General features: G+C 52.8%; 1 protein-coding gene across 1 annotated transcript in view; it reads right to left on the bottom strand.

Moving 5' to 3' along the window:
* Nucleotides 1-21320, bottom strand: part of LOC144168065 (lysosomal acid lipase/cholesteryl ester hydrolase-like) — a 50714-nt gene that overhangs the window by 10023 nt on the left and 19371 nt on the right. Inside the window, exons 4-6 of the mRNA XM_077697150.1 lie at nucleotides 8351-8501; nucleotides 5936-6028; nucleotides 1970-2122 (exon numbers count right to left, since the gene is read on the bottom strand). Coding sequence (XP_077553276.1) covers nucleotides 1970-2122; nucleotides 5936-6028; nucleotides 8351-8501 — 397 coding nt within the window. The remainder of the gene's footprint in view (nucleotides 1-1969; nucleotides 2123-5935; nucleotides 6029-8350; nucleotides 8502-21320) is intronic.

The raw sequence follows: 21320 nt of genomic DNA, 5'->3' as shown, positions 1-21320 counted from the left end.
TTCGCACCAATTGTCTCCCTAATCTGCTCAGATCAAACCATGTTCATTTCATAACCACATAATGTTCAAAGTTCACATGTTGTTCTTATTACTCTAAACACCGTTAGAATCGACAGCGCAAATAATACGCGCGTTCTGGCATGAATGCGTTTGTGCACCCTGTAACCATAGTCATTTTGAGGCCTCTTGACGGCTCTTAGGAAGACGCCTAATGACAAAACTAATTCCAAGACCATTTTGCCCCGCAATGTTGGATAGCCAGCGGAGGTGTATAACACCTATGGGGGGGATATGTCTCATTTTATTCTACAAACTCGAAGCACAATACTGCGCAGAGAGGAATACCTGCACGTACCGCACACTTCGAAGGCTTCTACTTAACTTTTGTCACGAAATGTATGCAGCAACACATCTATTGCACGTACCCGCTTCGCGATATCAGGAATTTCCCACCGCATCATTCTATGACCAGTGTGTCGCACACCGCGCAAAGTAATTCGAAATATATCCCTCAATTGCAGCAAACGCACCGTTTGCTGCAATTGAGGGATATATTTCGAATTGTCCTGCACCTGCGTGGCCGATCTTCTTCTTCACGTCACCCGTCTTCATCTTAAGCCCGCCGCTCAAGCGCAGCCTCTCGCACACAATTCCGCTGTTACTCGGCGCGGGCTCCTGGTTTTCCTCTTGCTCCCGTCCTCGTACAGAGTGGCACTATGAAGATGATTTTTAAATGCAGAGCATTTCAGTAACTCACGATGTCACCCGCGGTGACGTCCGTAGACGTAGTCCGCACGCTTCCCCCTACACTACATAAAAGAAAATACTATCCGGCGCCAGGTTTCGATCCCTCGACCCTGCGGGCGGAACGCAATGTACATGGTGCTCTACCCACTGCGCCACAAAGCCGACACAGAATGGGACACTACGAACGCGCCTTATATCGTTGACTCATACAAATTACTGCTGACGAGCGCTCTCTCGTCAGCAGTTGCCACAAGTGCAACAACATTAACGTAACGCAAACTACTTAACGTCGTGCGCCCCCGGAAATGCTCTGCATTTGATCGTGCCCCTCGCGAGGGGGATGTTTCGCACTTGATCGCACTTCCACTGCTCTCTGTGCATGCTCCCCGTCGCTATAGCAACGGAGGCGCGTCGTCTGCTTCCAGGACGCCTCGGCGCCAAATTGAAACGCGTGGTGAGCGGTGGTGCCACACGCCGCTCGTCGAAACGCGCCGTCGGAAGCGAGAAACGTCGTCGCCACATCTACGATCGAGATAAATAAATGCAAACGTAAAGCGCCAGACATTCGGCGCATTTACCTCATCCTAGCCACGAACAGCTGATCCGACAATTCGTGTCTTTTTTTGCACAGAAATGAATGATTTCCTAACTTCCCCCTTATCTCGCCACGTGTCAGCGCTTTGCTGGCTTGCCTTCCCATCTCAAGGAGGGCACTGAGGGTTTTCAGGCGTGGACGTAGAAATATTTATAAGATGGTCGTTGGCGCAGTTGGGAGTCCGACACCATTGTCCAATTGAATGCCGCTGAGCGCTCTGGGCTGTGAAGAGCAGCCTGGCTTGTTGGTAACTGCTGCGCCGGTGGCAGAGGGGAGTGTAGAATGGCGGAGTAAAGAGCTTATCACTGTATGGGCTCAAATGAAACTGGTTTACACAGATGTATTGTCTATGAGCGGTCCTCTGCGTAAAAATTCAGCCCATTCCGCACGCCTCCTTCTTTGTTCTTGAAATATATCCCAGGCACGCATGCCTTTTCTTTGGGGGTTGTTTCTGATACGCAGAATATGGAGCCGCATGGCCCGTCGCAGCCTGTCGTGGAATAGACACCCCCTCCTTGCTGCCGACAATTTCGAATTACACCGACCCCGGATTTTTTGCTTAACGGGCCAATTAAGCTTTCGTATAATAATAGTGCTTAGAAAGCAAGGAGTACAAACACCGCTTACCTTGTTCAGTTGCTTCGAATTTACACCAAGGACAAGCGCCCAAGGTGACCAGCAGATGGTGCGAATTGGGGAGTCGCAAAAAGTTGCAATCAGCCATCTGACAAGTGGGCTGGATAGAAGCATACCGCCTCGAGTGAATAGGTCGTTCACGCCCTGCAGTAAAGAACGTTTCCCGTTCAAGATGAACATTCATATACGGCATAATCTTTGAAAGCAAAAAAAAAAAAAAAACGCGCGTAAATCCGCCGTCTGAAGGTGGTGTGAAAGCGAAGCTGTAAACGACACTCACAACTATTACCCAAGCAACATCACTTGAATTCACACACGTGGCTCTACAAAGAGTGAAAACAAAACAAGTTAAATGCACTTAACCACACCCTTTATTACTTCAAAGAGATATTCTTTACTGAGGTTAGACCAGTGCATCATTTATGAGCAGTGGTTGGCACGAGGACGCGGGTTCGAGTCCCGGCCGCGGCAGCCACTTTTCCAATGGAGGCGAAAAGCAAAAACGTCCGCGTGTACGAGATTTCGGCGCACCTTAAAGATCCCAGGTGGTCAAAATTAATCCGGAGCCATCCACGAAGGCATGCCTCATCGCCTGCGTTGCGTCGGCACGTTAAACCCAACAATCAATCAAATCAATCAATGAACACTGGTTGGTTGAGTTGTATTGGTGAAGCACATCACTGGAAACTTTTTCATAAAATTAAAGGAAGCTCAAGCCCGGTTTTGGGCGATATCACTCCTCCTCCGTCTCTGCCGCTGCCGACGGAGGCGAAGAGATCAGCGGCAGAGACGGAGGATAAGTGAGATGCCATACGTTGGTGTGAGCTTCCTTTACTTTTCGTGACTCCTACCTACCACATGCGCAAGGCGCGCATACGGCCGCTACACGTGCCGTGGGCGGAAGGCACAGCGGCGCGAGGGTCACGTGGTGCTATCACGTGGCATTCAGCGCGGTCGCAGGCGGTAGACCCGCAGATATGCGTCGTGGGTGCACCGTCTGTCTCCCCCTCTGAAAGAGCTGAAAGAGCTCTTCCGGCTTTCACTTCCGGCCCTCGCGAAGAGCTGAAAGAGCTGAAAGAAGAGCTGAAGAGCTGAAGAGCTGAAGAGCTGAAAGAGCTCTTGCAGAAATAAGTACCCCTCTTTCACGAGCACCGAAAGAAAATAACAGGAAGGTGAAAATGAAGACCTAAACGTGAAGAGAAGATGACGAATATCGGCTAAATATGTAGCAATATTAGAACTAATTGGTGGTACGTAACTGCGCCGGAAGCGGCAAGACTTCTCTGTGTCAGCCTTGTGTCACTACATAAGATTACAGAGTATCGGCACTCTCTTCTTCTATTGTTCCGTGACGCCGCCATGATCATTGGTCAGTTCGCATCACGTGACATTTGTTTGCACTGCGACGGTTCATGGGCACCGCCATTTTGTTTCTTATGCGTTTTCTGTCGGTCAACTGTGGTAGTCTCAGCTTGTCCTCCCTGCTCTGCGGCTGTGCGCAACTGGCGTCGTTCTGAATACGAATCAAATGCTTGGTAGCATTTCAACTTCAGAAGTGTGTCCGAAGATGCGGTGTTGCTGCGTCGTCGGCTGCGTCTCCTGCACTGTGCAGGCGTTTTGTGGCGGTTACAAATGATTGCCTTTCGAGTACTTGAATTCTGGCGACGCGCTGAAGCCACCCCTCGGCCCTGCATACGCTACTGCACATATTTACTGAGAAAAAAACAGCACGTGGCGGTTAGCTGTGAAGGTCGCTTGAGTTTCTATATAGACTATCCGCGGTATGAACCCGTAAATATATTGTCGCATTATGTACTTCGGGGTGGAAAAAAGTTGAAAACCGCAATAGCAGCTTGCAGCGTTGGGCTGTTTTGCTGGATTTTTTTTTTTTTTTTTCACGTACCAAGCCCTGGAGAGAGCGGTGGGATGCACGCGCTCGCACGAAACAATAACATGTCTGGGAGTGAAACCCCCTTCGGTGGGCTGGTGGGCAGGTGGGCGTCTTGCTTCCTTCCTTCATTTTTAAGCACTATATAAACACCCTCAAAGCGCTCCTTATCCTCCAATCCATTCTCGCACACCAAACTATAACATATAGTTGAGCACACAAATAGGTATGCTTGGCGTGCTTGGAACCTTACCGTGAACACGCGGGCAACCTCCCCTGGAGACGAAGCGAAAAGAGAGAGAGAGAGAGAGAGAGAGAGAGAGAGAGAGAGAGAGAGAGAGAAAATATTTTTATTTCTCCAGCAGAGGCTGATGTGTGGGCGTCGCCCCGTGGAAGGCGTCCCTAGTCCGGGATGCCTTGACTTCGGCTTGTCGTCCGTGCTCGGGTCACCAACTTAAGCTGGATATCCGGGTCCGGGCTGGCCAGGGAAGCCCTCCACTGCTCGAAGGTTGGGTTGGAAAGTGGGGGTAAGTCTGGAGTTCGTTGGCACTCCCGCAGTATATGGTAGAGGGTGCCAGGCTGGGGACAGTGAGCACAGAGGGAAGAGTGTTGGGTGGGGAAGATGAGGTGAACCCGGGCCCGAACCCTCGCCGTTGCACCAGCGCGGAGGTGTTTGTAACAAAAGCGGACTGACCGATCCGCGGCCTTTACGGGCCACACTACGTTTGTAGTACCCGCGAATGTATGATGCGAGCTAATCAGCACAGCCGCTGCTAAAACCGGCACCCATGCCTTTTTCGTACCCGCGAATATGATGAAAACAAAAAAAAGAGGGGTGGAGGGGGGAGGAAGCGAACAAAGAGACAGAAAAAAGGGAAAAAAACGTTGAGTACATTGCGCGAAGGTGACATAAACTGGCGACCACCTGCCGCTGCTCGTTTAGCGGGGAGGGCATTCTTGGTCTGGCAACCATGGTAGCCTGGCGGGACGCTGGCGAGAAACTTTGCGTGTACGCCTGCCGAAATGCGACCAGAACGACGTCAGCGGTTACTGCAGCACGGTTTCGAACTGGTCATATTGTGAGCCATCATAATTCATACGTCATGGCCGAATTTCCTGTTCTGAACCCAATGCCTAATTCTATATCCAGTTCCGCTTCACTTGTCTGTGCACTCTAACATTGTGCTGCTCCGGTAGAGAAGACATTGTTACGAAATCTTGTTGTGTTTGCCCGGTTCAAACAAAAAACATTGCACAATGTCTGCACATCTCTAGGTACGTGACCATGTGCCTCCTCGCACTTCCGTTGTACAGGGTATACTGGTCAACTTTGGGGCAGCCGTTAATGTGAGGAAACAATTTAGGAGGGATAACCTGCGGCTCGGGGTTTCTACGGATCGCAATTACGCTGCTTTTATGCACTTTCTGGGTGAAACATGTTTCTTTTAGAAGGTGGTGTGTGAAATCTTCGGAGAAATATTTCTTGGTACCTACGTTTGCCACTACACAATGTCATAGTCATCTATATGACCACGTTGCGGATAATCCAGAAATAATGAGCTCCTGAAAAGGTGAAGACGCTACAAAGGTAGCTGGATCAATGTCACGCTCTCAATACACAGTAATGGATAAATAGCTTCCGAGTGAAGAAGGGATTCAACGACGGCAAAAGCGCAATGCCGCTAAGAACGAATTATTCTGCGCAATGAAACAATTTGTGTCATCTGGCCAGTATGTTTAGGGGAAAACGGAAGGATTTGCCAGAGCATTCCACCGACAATGCCGCATTGAGTAAGCACACATGGACGGACCAATAAATAATATCGCTTCACAGATTATTGACTTCCTCAATTGCAAAACGCTCCCCATTCGAATTGTGTGATTAACCCCAGTTTACACCTAAGGTTGCATGGGTTTCTTTTCTGATCTCCAGCAATTAGAAACGATGTTTCCGGACAACACAGTTGACTTCTTTGCTACTCACAAAGCTGCGACATTGCGGCAGCCTTATAGTGTGCACATTATTAATTGGGGGGGTGGGGGGTGAGAGGGGTTCAATCTTGGCTTACCGTTATCAATTCGGAAATGGGAACTACTTGCCGAAGCGGGGACGTGAAGTGCGTAATGTTTCCAACAGCACCGTATCCCACCAAAATATTCACCTGAAATAATTATACATTCACGTGAATATTGCTTAGACGACCTGCAGATGAAATAACAGAGCAGTTGATTGAAATACTTGAACGTGTGTTCACAGTTCCCGCCTATTACTATTTCTCAGAAGTGGCCTTCATTTCCAACGTCTCATTTCTCTAGATTGCAATTATTATTGTGCGCAGAATTTTGCAAGTACACCTGAAACCTAATGTAATAGTCAGCTGGGATGTAACGCGTGACGACATTAGAGACCCAATTGGAAAGTTCATTATAGCCATTGAAGCCCAAGCTAGGCCCTCAAAGCCAACAAAGGCAACCGTGGAGCAAATTTTGGTGTGCGGGCTGCTTTTGCGTGACTAAAATATATGCCGTCGCTGTATCACGACGTGCACTGCGCCCCAATAGTAATTTACTTGCATTGACCGATTCTCTTCTTCCTAAGAGGCTTTTGGGATCAATATAAAAAAAGCGTGGTTCGAAAGCAAGCAATGCCGCTGGTTGAACAACCCAATGGGATCTACAAGGATGGGCTAAGGGTCTTGGTGAAACGATGAACAAGCCCAATTTCTTGGAGGCAATTTACAAGGATATATGGGTGCCAAAAGCATAATGATCAAATTTCGAGAACTGCTTTCGCCGTTAATAGGTATTTTGCGTTCCTATAGGCGTCTCAAGAAAATTTCTTTCAATAAAAATTTGTGAAACGTGGCTTTGAATTCTCTGTTTTTAAAGTTGGTTCGACCAAATGCGTCTTGCCGAATTGATTATCCATTTAACCATAGCCCGAAGCGTCCTTTCGCAAAGAAAAGATTTTGGTAATGGGTGTGAGGAGGGACGCTGGTGTTTTTCTTTTTGTTGTTCTTTTCGCGCCAAAGCTTTATTGTATTTAAATGCCATTGCGAACACTTATTTAAGGAAGATCATTATTACTGGCAGGACACATATTCTTTGAACACCAATCGTGTGGCTCGAAAAACGCACCACATAATAAACACTGAACCGCTTATAAATTTGAACCCTCTTATATTCGCTAGTGACGATGCTGAGAGTAATACCAACTGAAACGCATAAGCTTCAAAGTTCCTCCGTCTGTTCTGCCGTACAGAGTCGTAGCTCTGTCACTGCAACTGACATGACAACGAAAGTGCCTGCACCAAATAGTTCAAAAACATTAGGTTTCTGAACATTCAGGTGTAATGCCTACTGAGAAACTCCTTGCTTTTCTATTTTATGCTTTAGTAATGATTCTCAAAAAAAAATACGCAACACATTCTTTCTCAGTTCAGCGGCGATTTGTTAATATTCAAGCCAAAAATAAGTTAACAAGGTTTGGTATATGAAAAACACGACACTTCCGGGCATGACATTGTTGAACACACTTCATTGTTGAAAACCTTCAAAGAAAACACACTTTCTTGCATCGTAAATCGTGTATCGAGATGTGTCGAGTGCTTACTCCCCTCAAGAACTGTGAGCGTTTCCAGCCAGGTTGCGCATCATCTTTTCTGCCAGAGTTACTTGATATAGGAGTTGCGAAACTTCCCACAGGCCTCATGCATCAAAAAGTGGTCCCAAAATTGGTCCACTATTTTGGATTTTCCCATGCAGTGGCACCCTCTGTTGGTGACGAATAAACTATACAACTTCGTTCACCGCTCGACGAGCTTGGCAAAAAATGGTATTTGGGTGCTTACGTAAATCTGTTTTGCCGAAGAAAGCCAAGGTGTTCAACCACGCACGTGTTTTATATGCATTCGAAGCAAGAGTAGTAAAAAAATGGAAACGTGTGTTCAACAAGTTGCGGTGTCACCTGCGCGGTGTCGTCTGCTGCTCGTCATCTGCGGTCTTCCGGCGGCGGAAAAAGAGTTAAAAATTCGCTTCGAAGGCTTCACGCAAGCTTGAAAGGATTGTTTAGAGACACTTCATCAGATACTGGATTAGTTTTGGCGTGTAGTGTGATGTAGGCCGAGTGATAACTGGAAAATTTAGTGCTTCAGGCCGGACCTGTGTTGTGCCGGAGTGCCAGTACAACTGCCAATCGATCGAGGCAGTTGCGCAGATGTAGAAACAATCGCAACAAAAAACCCGCAGTTAAGGAAGCAATGAACAACTTAGGAAAGTACAAAAATAAAGAATTATGCGTCTTTAAAACAAAATTTAACATTATATTGTCTGTTCGAATAATTTTTTTTTTGATACTGGCTGTGGTGGCCGCAGTGGCGCCACCGTACGCACGATCCTAAGCATGGGGAGCCCAGGTGCGGGCCTTGTTTGAAGCGGAATTTTGCAACTGCCTACATCGAAGAGCTCTGTTTTCTGCCACTCACCTTATCGTTGTATTCCGGTCGCATGGAAAGTAAAACGAGGGATGAGGTGAATCCTAGTGAATAGGAGAGTAGGCCAATCCTGCTGAATCCCGTCACGTTGATGATGTGATCCACAGCGGCCGCCAAGTCGTAACTTCCGATTTCGTCAAAACTGAAACAGATGTTGATAATGGCACAAACATTTTCTTCGATGGCGGCAGAGAAAACTAAAACGATAACGCAACGCTATCATAAATAAAAGAATCGAGTGACAATTGTTGTAGAATAAATGCGAGACGCTCAACCGAATCTTTGGGATAAATCAACCACATGGGAATATTTTAACACGAAAGTATTTTATTCTGGGATCCACCAAGATACGACTGACATCATATCTGTCACGAAAATGACATCGTCAGAGAAACTTCCATTGACGCGGCGGCGCCAGGATTCGAGCCGGAATCTCCGTCGCCGCAACGGGAGGTGATAGACACTTTAGCCACTGCGCTATGAGCTGAAGCGCAGACAGTTGTAAGAACCCGCCATATATTCTTCCTATAACCTGCTACATAGGTGGTCCTGCCGTCTAAGAGAGGTGAAGCGAAGCAATTCATCACGATACTAAGGAGCGCCGATAGCTGGCGCCAGCTGAACTAGTCCCAACGCAACGGTCTGCCGTACACTCTACGGAGCGGGAGCAGGCCGCACATTTGCCAAAGCGACACGCCAAGAGGTCGTCGCACGCCAAGCACACCCACAAGACAGCCCCGAAAATCATGCTCTTTCGCTGCAGCGGACCGTGAGTACACAAATCGATTCTCTGGCAACCCGGTCGGTTTCGTTCGCATGGTTTGCGAGCGCGTGTGGTTTCATTCGGGTTTACGCAGTGAACCGGCGCGTGCAATCCAGTACCTAATGTTCATAAGTCTGACGGTGTCGTACCGACGAAATATGGATAGCGATGTGCAAGTTCGTATCGACGCAGAATAAACACTCAAGCGATCCTGTGAAGGCACATTTCACTTTCGGGTTTTACCGATTTCTATGAAAGCGGGATCAAGCACATTTTTATTAAGAACCCGTTATACGGATCTCGTCTACCGCCACCGACGCAATCGCTTCTGGTAGCACTCCCCTAAGCCATCTTCAAACACCGATGACGAACGCCTTCGCCGACGCATACAACCACGACCATGCGACAATAAAATCTATCTCCCATCTGCCATCTCAGGGGAAATGGCTGCAGGCGCGGAAAGCGCAATAGTAGAGGCCCTGAAACGCCGTGAAACGGAACGAAAGACAGCGGGTCGAAGATGTGCCCAATCGTGGCGACGTACCATGTTCAGCAATCGCGAAACTTCGAAACCCGTCTGCTTTCGCGGACAGGAACTCCATGGAGAGACCACCGCTCAAAAGACTGGAAACCTCGTTCTGGTTGCGCTCAAATAGTTGGATACAACGCTTGAAATTACCCTGCCACAAATCAGCATACCTAGTGACACTCACCTTTCAGCAATCACTCGATACGGGCTGTGTCTCGGAAGATTGGCAATATGCTCATGTTAAACCTATATTGAAATCTGGCAAAAAGTGGTCTCATAAAATTTACCGGCTTATCCCGTTAACATGTATTTCATGCAAGCTGCTAATGCATATTCTTTTTCGCACATTAGGCGCAAGCGAATAGAAACAACTTCCTTATTGAGAACCAAAACGCGTTTCTTAACAAGCGCTCCTGCAATACCCAAATATTTGAACGGTCAACTGGGGTTCATAAATTCATGTATAACTATGTTGCCATCGATAAAATTTTCAGAGATCTTGCGAAGGCCTTTGATCGCGTACAAGACAAACGTTTTTAAGCCGAAGTCTGTAACCTTCAACTTTATCAAAAAATGTCGTTGATCCCGCTTTCATGGGAATCGGAAAGTGAAATGTGCCTTCGTAGTATCAGTTGAATGTTTATGCTGCATCGATATGAACTTGCACATCGCTGTTTATATTTTGTCGGTATGACACCGTCAGACTTATCAACATTAGGCACTGGATGGCACGCGCCGGTTTACTGCGTAAACCCTAATGAAACCAAACGCGCTCGCAAACCATGCGAACGAAACCGCACGGGTTTCCAGCGAATCTTTTGGTGAACTCACGGTCCGTTGCAGTGAAAGAACATGATTTGCGGGGCTGTCTTGTGAGTGTGCTTTTCGAGCGACGACCTGCTGGTGCGTCGCTTTGGCAAATGTGCGCCACCGCGTTCCTCGCGGCTTCGTGGAGTGTACGGCAGACGGTTGCGTTGCGACGAGCTTAGCTGTCGCCAACGGCGCTCGTTAGCATCGTGATGCACTACTTCGCTTCACCTCTCCTAGACGGCAGCACCATCTAAATGGAGCAGGTTATAGGAAGGATATATGGCGCTTTCATACAACTGTCTGCGCTTCAGCTCATAGCGCAGTGCGTAAGACGTCTATCACCTCCCGTTGCGGCGACGAAGACTCCCGCTCGATTCCTGGCGTCGCCGCGTTAATGGGACTTTTTCTGGCGATGTCATTTCCGTGACAGATATGACGTCATTCAGATCTTGGTGAATCCCGTAATAAAACACTTTCGTGTTAAAATGACCCAATGTATTTCCCAGTTTCTCTGCAAACGAAACCAATCTAAAATTTTACAATACAATTTCCACAAAAAGCAAGATCAAATATGGGGTTCCTCGGGGGTCTGTGCTTGGCCCTTTATTATTACATTAACGACATCGGATCTAATTATGCCTCCTCAATACGTCTATTCATCGACGACTGTGTCATATTTACGGAGATAAACGAAACGACCGATGTTTTTACGCAAATTCAGAGTTAATGAAAGTCACAGAATGGTGCATATTGTGGTAAATGGAAATTAACATTGAAAAGCAAAGCATATTTGATTTTCAACAACAAAATACCTTTTCATTTTCCTAAAGTGTGATTTAAACTGTAATAGTAATATCCAGTACGTTAATAACAACTTACTTAGAAACTCAGTATTCTGAAGCGCTGTCGAAAGAGCGCGAACTCGGACACCAAACTTTAGGCACATGAAACTTTTTTCAAGCCATTCTTGGAGTACGCATCAACTATTTGGCACCTTCATACGGCAATATTGGCTGATATGCGAGAACAGTGCAAAATAAAGCTGCCTAATTTATCTGCTCTTGTTACTGTCACTCTCACAACGTGTTATTACTGAAGCATAATCTGGAACTTCATTCACTTGCACGTGCAGTAAGTTGTTTCGCCTATAGTTTTTTTCCGCTTTGTATTATATTAACAAACCTTTTTCCTGAAGCTTCATTTACCCTGCTCCTCATGTTTCCGCTCGCATCTACCATGCGCATATGATTAAGCCAATATTTTGGCGCACTAAGAAATACCAGTTTTCACCTCTCTCTTTGCGTATAAATCAACGGAGTGCTCTGCCCGCAAACTTCGTTGCCCTTACCGATTCATCACGTTTCAAAGCTGTCTGTTATCTTATTCAGAAGCCAGTGATGATTTTTAGCGGCTGTTTTCATGTCAAGTGCGTTATGCGCGTTGAGAGAGAGAGATGGAACTTTATTCAAGCATCCGGCGTGCAAAGGACACGATTCCCAGCCGCGCAGGGCTCGGTCGCGTCCCCTCTATCTAATCACCCTAAGGCGCATAAGTCCTATGGCGTCGGGCTTAGACCCCGAGGCGGTTGGTCCCGGCGTCCGCTCGAGCTACTCGGAGCGCTCCCGGCCGTCACCGTCGGCCCCCGACCCCCACCTCCCGTATGGGAGGACGGAGTGCCGGGAGGGACGGGCGGGCGCGGGGCCCCCTTTCGCCTTTGCAGAGCCAGAGCCACCTCGAGCCGCTGGATGGCCCTCTTCTGTTTTTGGGGCTCCGCAGAGCCCACGGATTCGCGCACGTCCGGTGGGTACGGTTCCTGTGGGTCCTGTTCATCCCCCCCACCGTCGCGCACTGCACAGTCACAGCCCCACATGATATGGGTCAGGGTCGCAGTTTCGCGTTCACACACACTGCACCGAGCACTCTCGTAGAGGTCCGGACACACGTGCCGCGCGAGCGCCGGCGTCAGAACAGTCTCTGTCTGTAATTGCCTGAGCTTCACCGCCTCCGCCCGAGACAGGTCCCGGTGCGGGAGCGGAAAAGCACGCCTCTGGTCCCGATGCCAACGAAGCACCCCGCCGTAGTCGGTGAGGGGCTCCGCTTCTTCGTTGTCGTCGATGTCAGTTGTTTCACCGCAGTCCTCGAGGGATGGCGACAGAGGACGGGCTGTCGCGACCCGGCACGTGGCGAGACCACGGGCCGCAGCGTCCGCCTCCTCGTTGCGGTTGCATAGTCCGGGTGCCAGCTCCCGGCCCGCGTGGGCCGGGAACCACTTGATGATCGTAGTCTTCGTGACCCCCTGCGCTGCCGCCCCCGTCGTCGGCAGGACTCCAGGAGCCGCGCAGTGCCACCACACACCACGCCGCGAGCAAAGTTGCGGATGGCCGTCTTTGAGTCACTGAGCACCGTGCGCACACCCGGCAGGCCCAGGGCCAAGGCGATCGCCGCCTCCTCTGCCTGGCTCGCCGACCGGGTGCACACGCTGCCCGCCGTCAGCAGTTCACCGGTGGAGGCCCGCACGGCCACCGCCACTAACGTGCATGGCCGCCCACGGCACTTGGCCGCGTCCACAAACACCGCACCGTCGTCCTCGCTGTACTGGTGAGCCAGCGCGCACGGCCCGTCTGCCGGCGTCCCTCTCCGGGTCCACGTTCCCCGGGAGCGGGTACACGATCAAACTTCTGGCGATCTCGTCCCGAAAAGGGACCAGCTCGTTCGCCTCCGAAACGCCGCCAGCAGCCGATGATGCCGTGGGCCCTCCGCAGCCACCCGTGTCAGGAGGCTGCAGGCCCGCTCGTGCCAGGATACGGCGTCCCACTGCAGTGCTACCCAGGCGCGCCAGTTGCGATGCTCGTTGCGCCTCGCTAATCTCCGACAGGGTGTTGTGCACCCCCAGAGACAGCAAGGTCGACGTCTTCGTGCCGTTCAGGAGCCCCAAGGCCCCCGTGTAGGCCTTGCGGATGGACGCGTCGATGCGCTGCCACTCCCCCTCGGTCCAGCGGTGAAAGGCCCCCGCGTACGCCGCGTGGCTGACCACGAAGGCCTGCAGCAGCCGCAGCAGACTCGCCTCCCGCATGCCTCGCGAGCGGGAAGACACCCGCTTCACCAGTCGCGTCGTGATGCCCATCTTCGTCACGATGTGCTTGACCGCCGTGCCGTTGGTCCGGTGCGCGTCCACGAACATGCCCAGGACCCGAAGGCCCGAGACGTGCGGGATTGGCGCCCCGTCGCCGGCACGAACCACGATGGTGCGTTCCGCCTCCTCGGCGGCCCGCTTCCTCCACCGACCGGGCGGGGGCAGGATCAGGAGCTGCGACTTCTGCGGCGAACACCGAAGGCCCGTGCCCGAGAGCGCGGCCTCCACGGCGTCTACCGCCGACTGCAGCCCGGCCTCGACGTCGCCGTCGCTGCCGCCCGTTGCCCAGATAGTCACGTCGTCCGCGTAGATGCAGCACTTGGTGGCCGGCCCGAGCTCCTCCAGTCGCCGCGCCACCTCGATCATGACGAGATTGATGAGGAGCGGCGAGATCACCGAGCCTTGCGGGGTCCCCACGCTGCCCAGCTCGCGCTCCTCCAGCTTCGCTCCGCCGACCTCCAGCCGCGCCGTGCGCCGGGACAGGAACGAACGGATGTACTCGTAGGAACGGTGCCCCAGACCGAGGCGCGACGCCTGAGCCAGGATCGCAGAGTGCCGCACCTTCCAGCGGCGCTGCAGCGAACGCCTGGCCTCCAGCAGGTGCGCGAGGCGAGGGTCCATGCTCTCCGTATCGTTCGACGTCTCGATCTCGGTCGTCGCGCCCTCAGTCGCGGCCACCAAGTCAGCCGTCCACTTCTCCATGTCTTCGACTTCGCGCAGCTCCGCGTCCCGGAACTTGTGCCAGTCGGTCAGTCGATGCTTGATGTTCGTGCGGGCGCCGCCGCCGTAGCCACTGCCCCCGCGGGGATGGCTCAGCGGCACCGTCACCTCCACGATGTAGTGGTCGCTGCCCAGGTTGTGGCCCGTGTTCCGCCACCGCGCCACGCCGCCGTCAGGCAGGAGCGCGAAGGCGGGGTGCGGGTTGGTGTCCCGAGCAGTCGACGTCCCTATGCGCGTCGGGTGCGCCGGGTTCATCAGTAGCGTGAAGTCGGCCTCGTTCGTGTCGTCCAGCAGGCATTTGCCCTTGGCCGTCGTGCGCGTGTAGCCCAACTCCATGTACTGCGCGTTGAAGTCGCCGCGGCGTCTCCGCGCCGCGGCGTCTCCTTTTCCCACTCCGTCTCTCCCGGACTGGTGGACCGCGTCTCTGATCTTGTGCAGCAGCGTCTTGAACTTCTGCTTGCCGTGCTGCGGGTTGCTGTAGACGTTCGCGACGAAGACCGTGGTCGTCGTCGTCTTCCTCCATTTAGCGTTCTTGTCTCGACCTCTGCTCTTCCTGCCGGCTAGCACCAGCTCGGTGACGCAGAGCTCGATGGCGGTGTCCTTGTTGCCCATGAACTTCTCGTGCTTGATACAGGCGATGCCCTTGCGGACGAACGTGCACACGCCCTGCGCCGCCCCCTTCCCGCATGCGCGGGCGCTCGGCGGGCTGGCGTGCGCACGGTAGCCGGGCAAAGTCATCACCTTCGGGTCTTCGGCGTGCGTTTTTCGCTATCGCGTCGGGAAGCTCCGACGGATCCAGCGAGCGCAGGTGCTGCTGCATTACTGCCTTCCGACACCGAAAGCCGTTGGCGTTCCAGTGCCACACGCGTAGCACTCCTTCTTCTCCGCGGCGACCCCCCATTATGGCGATGGCAGTGGAGACTCGGATGCGTTGTAGTAACGTTGCACGGCGGTGTCGACGACCGCCTGCAACCTCTCGGGGATAATTTGCTGTTGGATCTGCTGTTGGAATTGCTGGAACTGCTGTTGCATCTGCTGTTGCAGCTGTTGGTGCTGTTGCTGCATGACTTGGGGGATCTTGTTGAGGAGACGGTGCTCGAGGTTCTCGAGATTCTTCCCCCAGTAGTTTGTGATGTTGGTCAGTTGACGGATGCGGTTGTTCAGGCCCGCGTAGCCCAGGGGCTGTTTCGCGGCCGCGGCATCGACCGCAGTCTTCGCCACCGCTGCCGACGACGTCGACATCGTGGCAGCGGCGTCCCCGCCGTTGCCGTCCTCGCCGTCGTCGTCGCTTGCGCTGAACACCTCCTCGTCGTCTTCTTCTTGGTCTTCTACCTTCCTCCTGTCCTCCCGCTCCGTCTCCTTCTTCTTGGAAGACGATATGGTTGCGGTGAATTGGAAGGCCCTTGACGTGGTCGGTTGCGGTGACGGTGCACCCGAGGTAGAATCCCTCGTTACAACCGCCATCGCCGGCTTCTTCTGCTGTTGTTGTACCGCCGCAGTCGTTGCGACGGCTGGGCCCGGGCTCTTGCCCGCCTTGAGTTGCGTGATGGTGTTGCGCTGCTGATTGATCGTCAGCTGCATCGTGTTTATCTTCGCTTGTTGGCGATGCATGGCTGCGCGCATTTCTTTCATGGCTTCCCGCATCTCCTCCATGCCTGCTCTGTGGTCTTCGTCGCTGCTGTTGCCGCCGCCGCCGCCGCATTTAATGCCAGCGCGGCGCGACGTCGAGCCGGAACTGCTGGCGCCTCTTCCCCTCGACGCGGACCTCTCTCTTTCCCATTGTTCTGCTCTCGTCGCAGCTGCATCCGCGCCACCGGAGCTCTCCTTCCCCGCTCTCCTTCCCTGCGTAGCGCTGCCGTCGCGGCGCTGCGGTCGCAGTCGTCGCCAGGGCCGGATTAAGGGGGGGGCTACGGGGGCTGCAGCCCCGGGCCCCCAGCTGTTAGGGGCCCCGCTCGATCATATGAAAAAAATAAATATCTTGAGTGTGCTCGCTGCCCCATTGAAAGTTGAAGGTAGGAGCTTCAACCTCACTTTCACACCGAATCTGACTAACACGTGACAGGTGGGAAGGAGTGGGGGGCCCCTCACGTTATGGTTGACAACCTTAGAGTCCATTTCAATTTAATTTAGTTATTCCTACTCCTCTTCCTTGTTTTCCGGAGGTTTATGAGAAGACGTCTTGAACCAAAAGTCGTGGGTACACAGCTTGACGGGGCCTAAGAAGCCACATAAAAAAGGTCCCGAGCTCGGATCCGGTCTTTTTCGGCACAGGTCGTTTCGGTAGTCTTTTCAGTACACGGACATCTAAGTATGCGGACGTTTCGGCGCGCGTACGTTTCGGTATAAGAAAGGGTCAGGCATGTGAATAATGAAATAATTGATTGAATGTAGGGTTTAACCAACAGTTTAACGCGCCGACGCAACGCAGGCGATGAGGCGCGCCGTAGTGGAGGGCTCCGGATTAATTTTGACCACCTTGGGATCTTTAACGTGCGCGGAAATCTCGTACACACGGGCGTTTTTGCCTTTCACCTACATCAGAAAAGCGGCCGTCGCGGCCGGGAATCGAACCCGCGACCTCGCGCTCAGCAGCGCAATGCCTTATCCACTGAGCCCCCGAGGCGGGTAATAATGAAATAATGTCTGAAGAACATGGTAAATTGTTTAGGCCTGAGGGACGTTATATGTGATTATTGACAACTTAAGCACTGCCCTACAGGCTCATACCCAGTTTCTGCCAGAAATTTCAATGTATAGCGCTTGACAAGGAAGTTCATTGCGATGACGACCCGTTCAATAAAGCTACTGAATTAGTTGAATAGCATAAGAGTGATTGATATTGACTCGATATTTTCGCTGAATGGTCATCGTATATATGGCTATTTGAATTATCATAAACCACTCGCGGGGTCGTTCGGCTTCAGCCCGCTCCTCTGTGCTCTGCACGCTGTCTGAGCAACAAGCGTTGCGGAAGGTACATGTCCGCCCGACTCCATTCGTAGCGTCACTCCGTGTGGACGCAGAGGCCACGGGGCCAGCCCGACCCTAGCGGCTCCCTTCGAGCTGGGGAATCAGCAGGCCTAGGCGGTGTGAAGAGCTCAGACGTGGACGCCAAACAAAGTAACAACGACATCTGTTTCCTTTCGGCATGACGAAAGCTGTGTACGCTTAAAAACGCATCCTGCGTGCGGCCCCTTCGATGCCGTCTTGAAACGGACCTCCGCCGCGACTCGGGGACGGTAAGCTGTTTATCCCCGTGGGCGCTTTTCGCTTTGAGGTGAGCCGGCGGACGGCGCGGACAAAAGGGCGTCCCGAAGATCTGGTCCCGCTTGGGCGCGGCGGCAGGAGGAGAGGAACCCCCGAAGGAGCGCGGGAAAGCAGTGAACGCGGCAGACGTGTTGAGGACTCGAAAACGAGAGGTCCACCCATACTCGCCTCCGTCGTAGACCCCGAATCTAGACGAGAAGCTTCAGCGTGTTTCCACTACCAGTTACGACCGAACAACGACCCGACCGACCGACAACGAATTACTGACTGCTGGAACTGTTGCGCGGCACCGACGGGAGCAGCAACGCGGGGGTGAGCAGAGGCATCCTATTCTTATTAAACTGTTGTCTGATGCCATCTCTCGTGCTTACCTCTCGCTCTCCAACCGAAAGGGGATTCGTTAATGCGTAACGGCTTGCCGACTAGCAAGACCATCACAGCTGCGCAACAGGAGTTCATCGCTGCTGAAAGTTCGACGGCCATGCGCAAACCCACGCACGAAGCGGACCACTCCCCAGCCCAAAAAGCGACATTTTTCTGCATATCGTCTTTGTGCTAATCGTGCTGCGATATGAAGGTTGCGTGGCGCCACACGTCTGAGCCCCCCTCCCCTAACCTCCTTCAAAGGCGGCGCGTGTTCTAACCGCCCCGTGCTTTCTCACCTGCGCGGGTAACCTGCAGGATTTTGCCCCGTAAGCCATGGCGGCTAAGTGTTTGGCAGATGTCTGTGAGTGGCAGCCGCCTGCGTGGACTTTGAGCCCTCCGATATATGCAGGTGGAGAACTTTACAATAAAACTAAAACCTTACAGGCTAAAAAAATATTCTTCTTGTGAGAAAATACTCTTCTGTACCATGGCGTCTGCGGGCCGACACGGCGCTTCGATTAATTGTGAATCTGTGATGGACCAGCAATCAAACCATACTAACTTTTACGCCTGATAAAATTCGTCATATAATACTAGGCATCAAGCCAAGAAATTAGTTTCCGGAAACGTAAAATTATGTATAATTTATCACTGATCAGGGACAATAACATGGGCTTCGAAAATTTTCACATAATAAAGCGGAATCATTATCATCATCATCGTCATAATAATAATAATAATAATCATTAGGGCCCCAAGGACGCAGTAGCCCCGGGCCCCAAAGTTTCCTAATCCGGCACTGGTCGTCGCCGCCGTCGCCGCCCCTCCGGTAGTGACGTCGGCCCACGTGGGGCCGCCTTCTCCTGATGTCAGTTTGCGCCAATCGCGGCTCTCCGCCCTGCTCCCGTCCCTGTGGCGCCTCTCCAGTTTCCGGAACTCGTCCCTTCTGGAAAGTCTGACCTTCAGGACCGGTTGCAAGGGCGCCGGCGCCATCTTGGTGGTCGTTCGCTCTTCGGCCTGCTGTCGGGCCCACTGCCGTTTCTTAATCTGCAGCGGCGTCTTAAATTTGTTCTTGCAGCTGCCGGCGCCCGTAACGTGCGAGCCGCCGCACAGTCTGCATCTTGGTCGGCAATATTCGGCGTGGTCCGCGCCCGGATTTCTCCTGCCGCAGGCGAAACACACCCGGGCGTTGGGCGTAGGACACACGTCCTTTCTGTGCCCCACCTGTCCGCAGGTCTTACAGACTTCTCGGTGTTGGCGGTACAGGGTGCATTTGGTAATAAAGCCGCCGTACTTGACGTAATGCGGCACTTTTTGGCCTTCAAACAGAATCACCACCGAGGTGGACCCACCCAGGCGGTGCGCGGCCATGGCCGTGGGGTTGTGAGCATTGACCACGCGGCGCCGGATGTCTTCCTCCGATTCCTCGTGGCCTACGCCGCGTATAACGCCGCGGGACGTGTTCTCGGGGGTGGCCCAGTACGCGTACGTTTCGTACATCCCTTCCCCGACTGTGATCGCTCGGGTCGATCCGTACTTGTTAGCCCGCTTCTCACTGGGCGTACTGATGACGATAATATTTTGGGTGGCATTCGGGGACACAGAATCCTCGTCCGCCTCCTCTTCACCGACTCCCGCCGCGGCGAAGATGGCTCCCCGCAACGCAGTTATCGGTGTTTTAGCGATAACCAACCCGCCGCGCGGCCGGACGACCACGCGGATCTCGTCGCCAGACGCGAAGCTCGGCATGCGAGCCGCCCTCGCCATCTCGGCATTCACCTTAGCGGCGAACTGAGCCCGCGTGGGCTGCTGTCTTCCGACCGCGCGCGCGCGTTGCTATTAGAATTCGAAGCTGAGCCCGAGGTGCTCGGCTTACCTGGTTGCGAGGAGCCCTGCTGCGACGGGGCTCCCGATGCCTTCAAATTCTTCTTTGCGCGGCGGGAAACCACTTGAGTCCACCCGGCACACAACACCACAGAGTCCTCCCCACCCTCCGCGTCGTCGGCGAGTGTCACGGCGGCGGCGGCAATGGAGTCGTCGACGCTGGCGGCACCCCCGGTAGCGGTCCGGCGAGAGGTAGGAGCAGTAATGACGACCGTCTTCCTCGCCGCGTTGCCGGCGTCATCGCGGCCGGTCGGGTCGCGGCGATACTTGCGAGTCGGATCCGTCGTCATCGTGGCAGCGGGCGTAGTGTCCATTTCTTGGAACTCGTTGTCTTCGTTCTCCATGGCTCCGCGAAAATCCGCGGAGCCCGCCGGGGCGACGCGCGAGGCCTCCCAGGTAGCGGCAGCGACCGTACACGTGGCCGCCGCGGCCGGAGAAGACGTTAGGCTTAGTCGGGCCGGCCTCGCCTCACACACGAAAACACTCGCTAATTCGCCAAAAACGGGCGAAATGGCCCAAACTTGGTGTCCACGCGTTCCGGAGATCAAACGGAACACTCACGTGTCGAAGTGGGCCAGGTGGGGTGAGATGGACCGCCGAAATTTGGCATATTTCACGGAGCCGATGCGAGGCACGTCCGCTCGCTCCGGCGACCGCAGCGCCCCCCCTCTATGCGCGTTGACAATGTGTTCCCTTCAAATGTGTTACCTCTTGTTGCTGACTGACTAGTTCGTTATTAGTATTGTTTCCTCACCAAATGTATTGCTGACATTATTGTGGCAGGTTCGTGTATACCCCCTTATGTAAAGCCCTCTGTGCTTTTAGGGTATACAAATATAATAAATAAGAAAGAACTATATGGCATTTTCGTCCGGCATTATCAATGTGACGGTCAGCAAAAAAGAACAGTGTGGCAGCTGTGCTAAAAGAAGCCCAAGAAAATTTGATAGTCGTTGGCTGCCCGTGTCACGGCAGAAATCTTCGGGCCGAGAAAAAAGCCGCGTGCTTACTTGCAAAATTCGACGGCCTGCTTGTGGACGTCTTCTACAAACTCGAGAAGAGCGCCAAGCGAAAAAATAGGCTTGTCAAATTTCAAGGGTTGCACAGCACAAAGGTGCGGAAGATTTTAAAGGTGTGCTAACGTGGTGAATATCCCTGGGAAAGTGCCTGGCTAGATTGCTGGAGCTGTGGCAGACCTTGGTGATCCTTCTGAATTAGACAAAGCCGAAAAACCAGCAACGCCCACACCTTCTACGGTTGTACCAGAACCCCAAGACAACTGCAGCTTTGTGAGAAGGTGAGCGGTACGAAGTCCAACAAGAACGCCAAAAACGAGAACGAGCCAAGAAGCAAGATGGATTCAATCCCGCAAAGAAAGGGAAGCTTTCATTCTAGAGTACCGCACATCCCAGCTTGAGCTGTGAGCGAAGGCTATTGTACTTCCTGTCCTCTGATGTAAGCTTAACGCATGATATTTTCTTAGAGTGCC

This window comes from Haemaphysalis longicornis, unplaced genomic scaffold (genome assembly GCF_048455015.1).
Source record: "Haemaphysalis longicornis isolate Haplotype H1 unplaced genomic scaffold, Haemaphysalis longicornis Haplotype H1 scaffold_2, whole genome shotgun sequence".
NCBI lineage: Eukaryota > Metazoa > Arthropoda > Arachnida > Ixodida > Ixodidae > Haemaphysalis > Haemaphysalis longicornis.
Note: the sequence above shows the minus strand (reverse complement) of the source record. Positions and strands in the feature narration are given on the sequence as shown.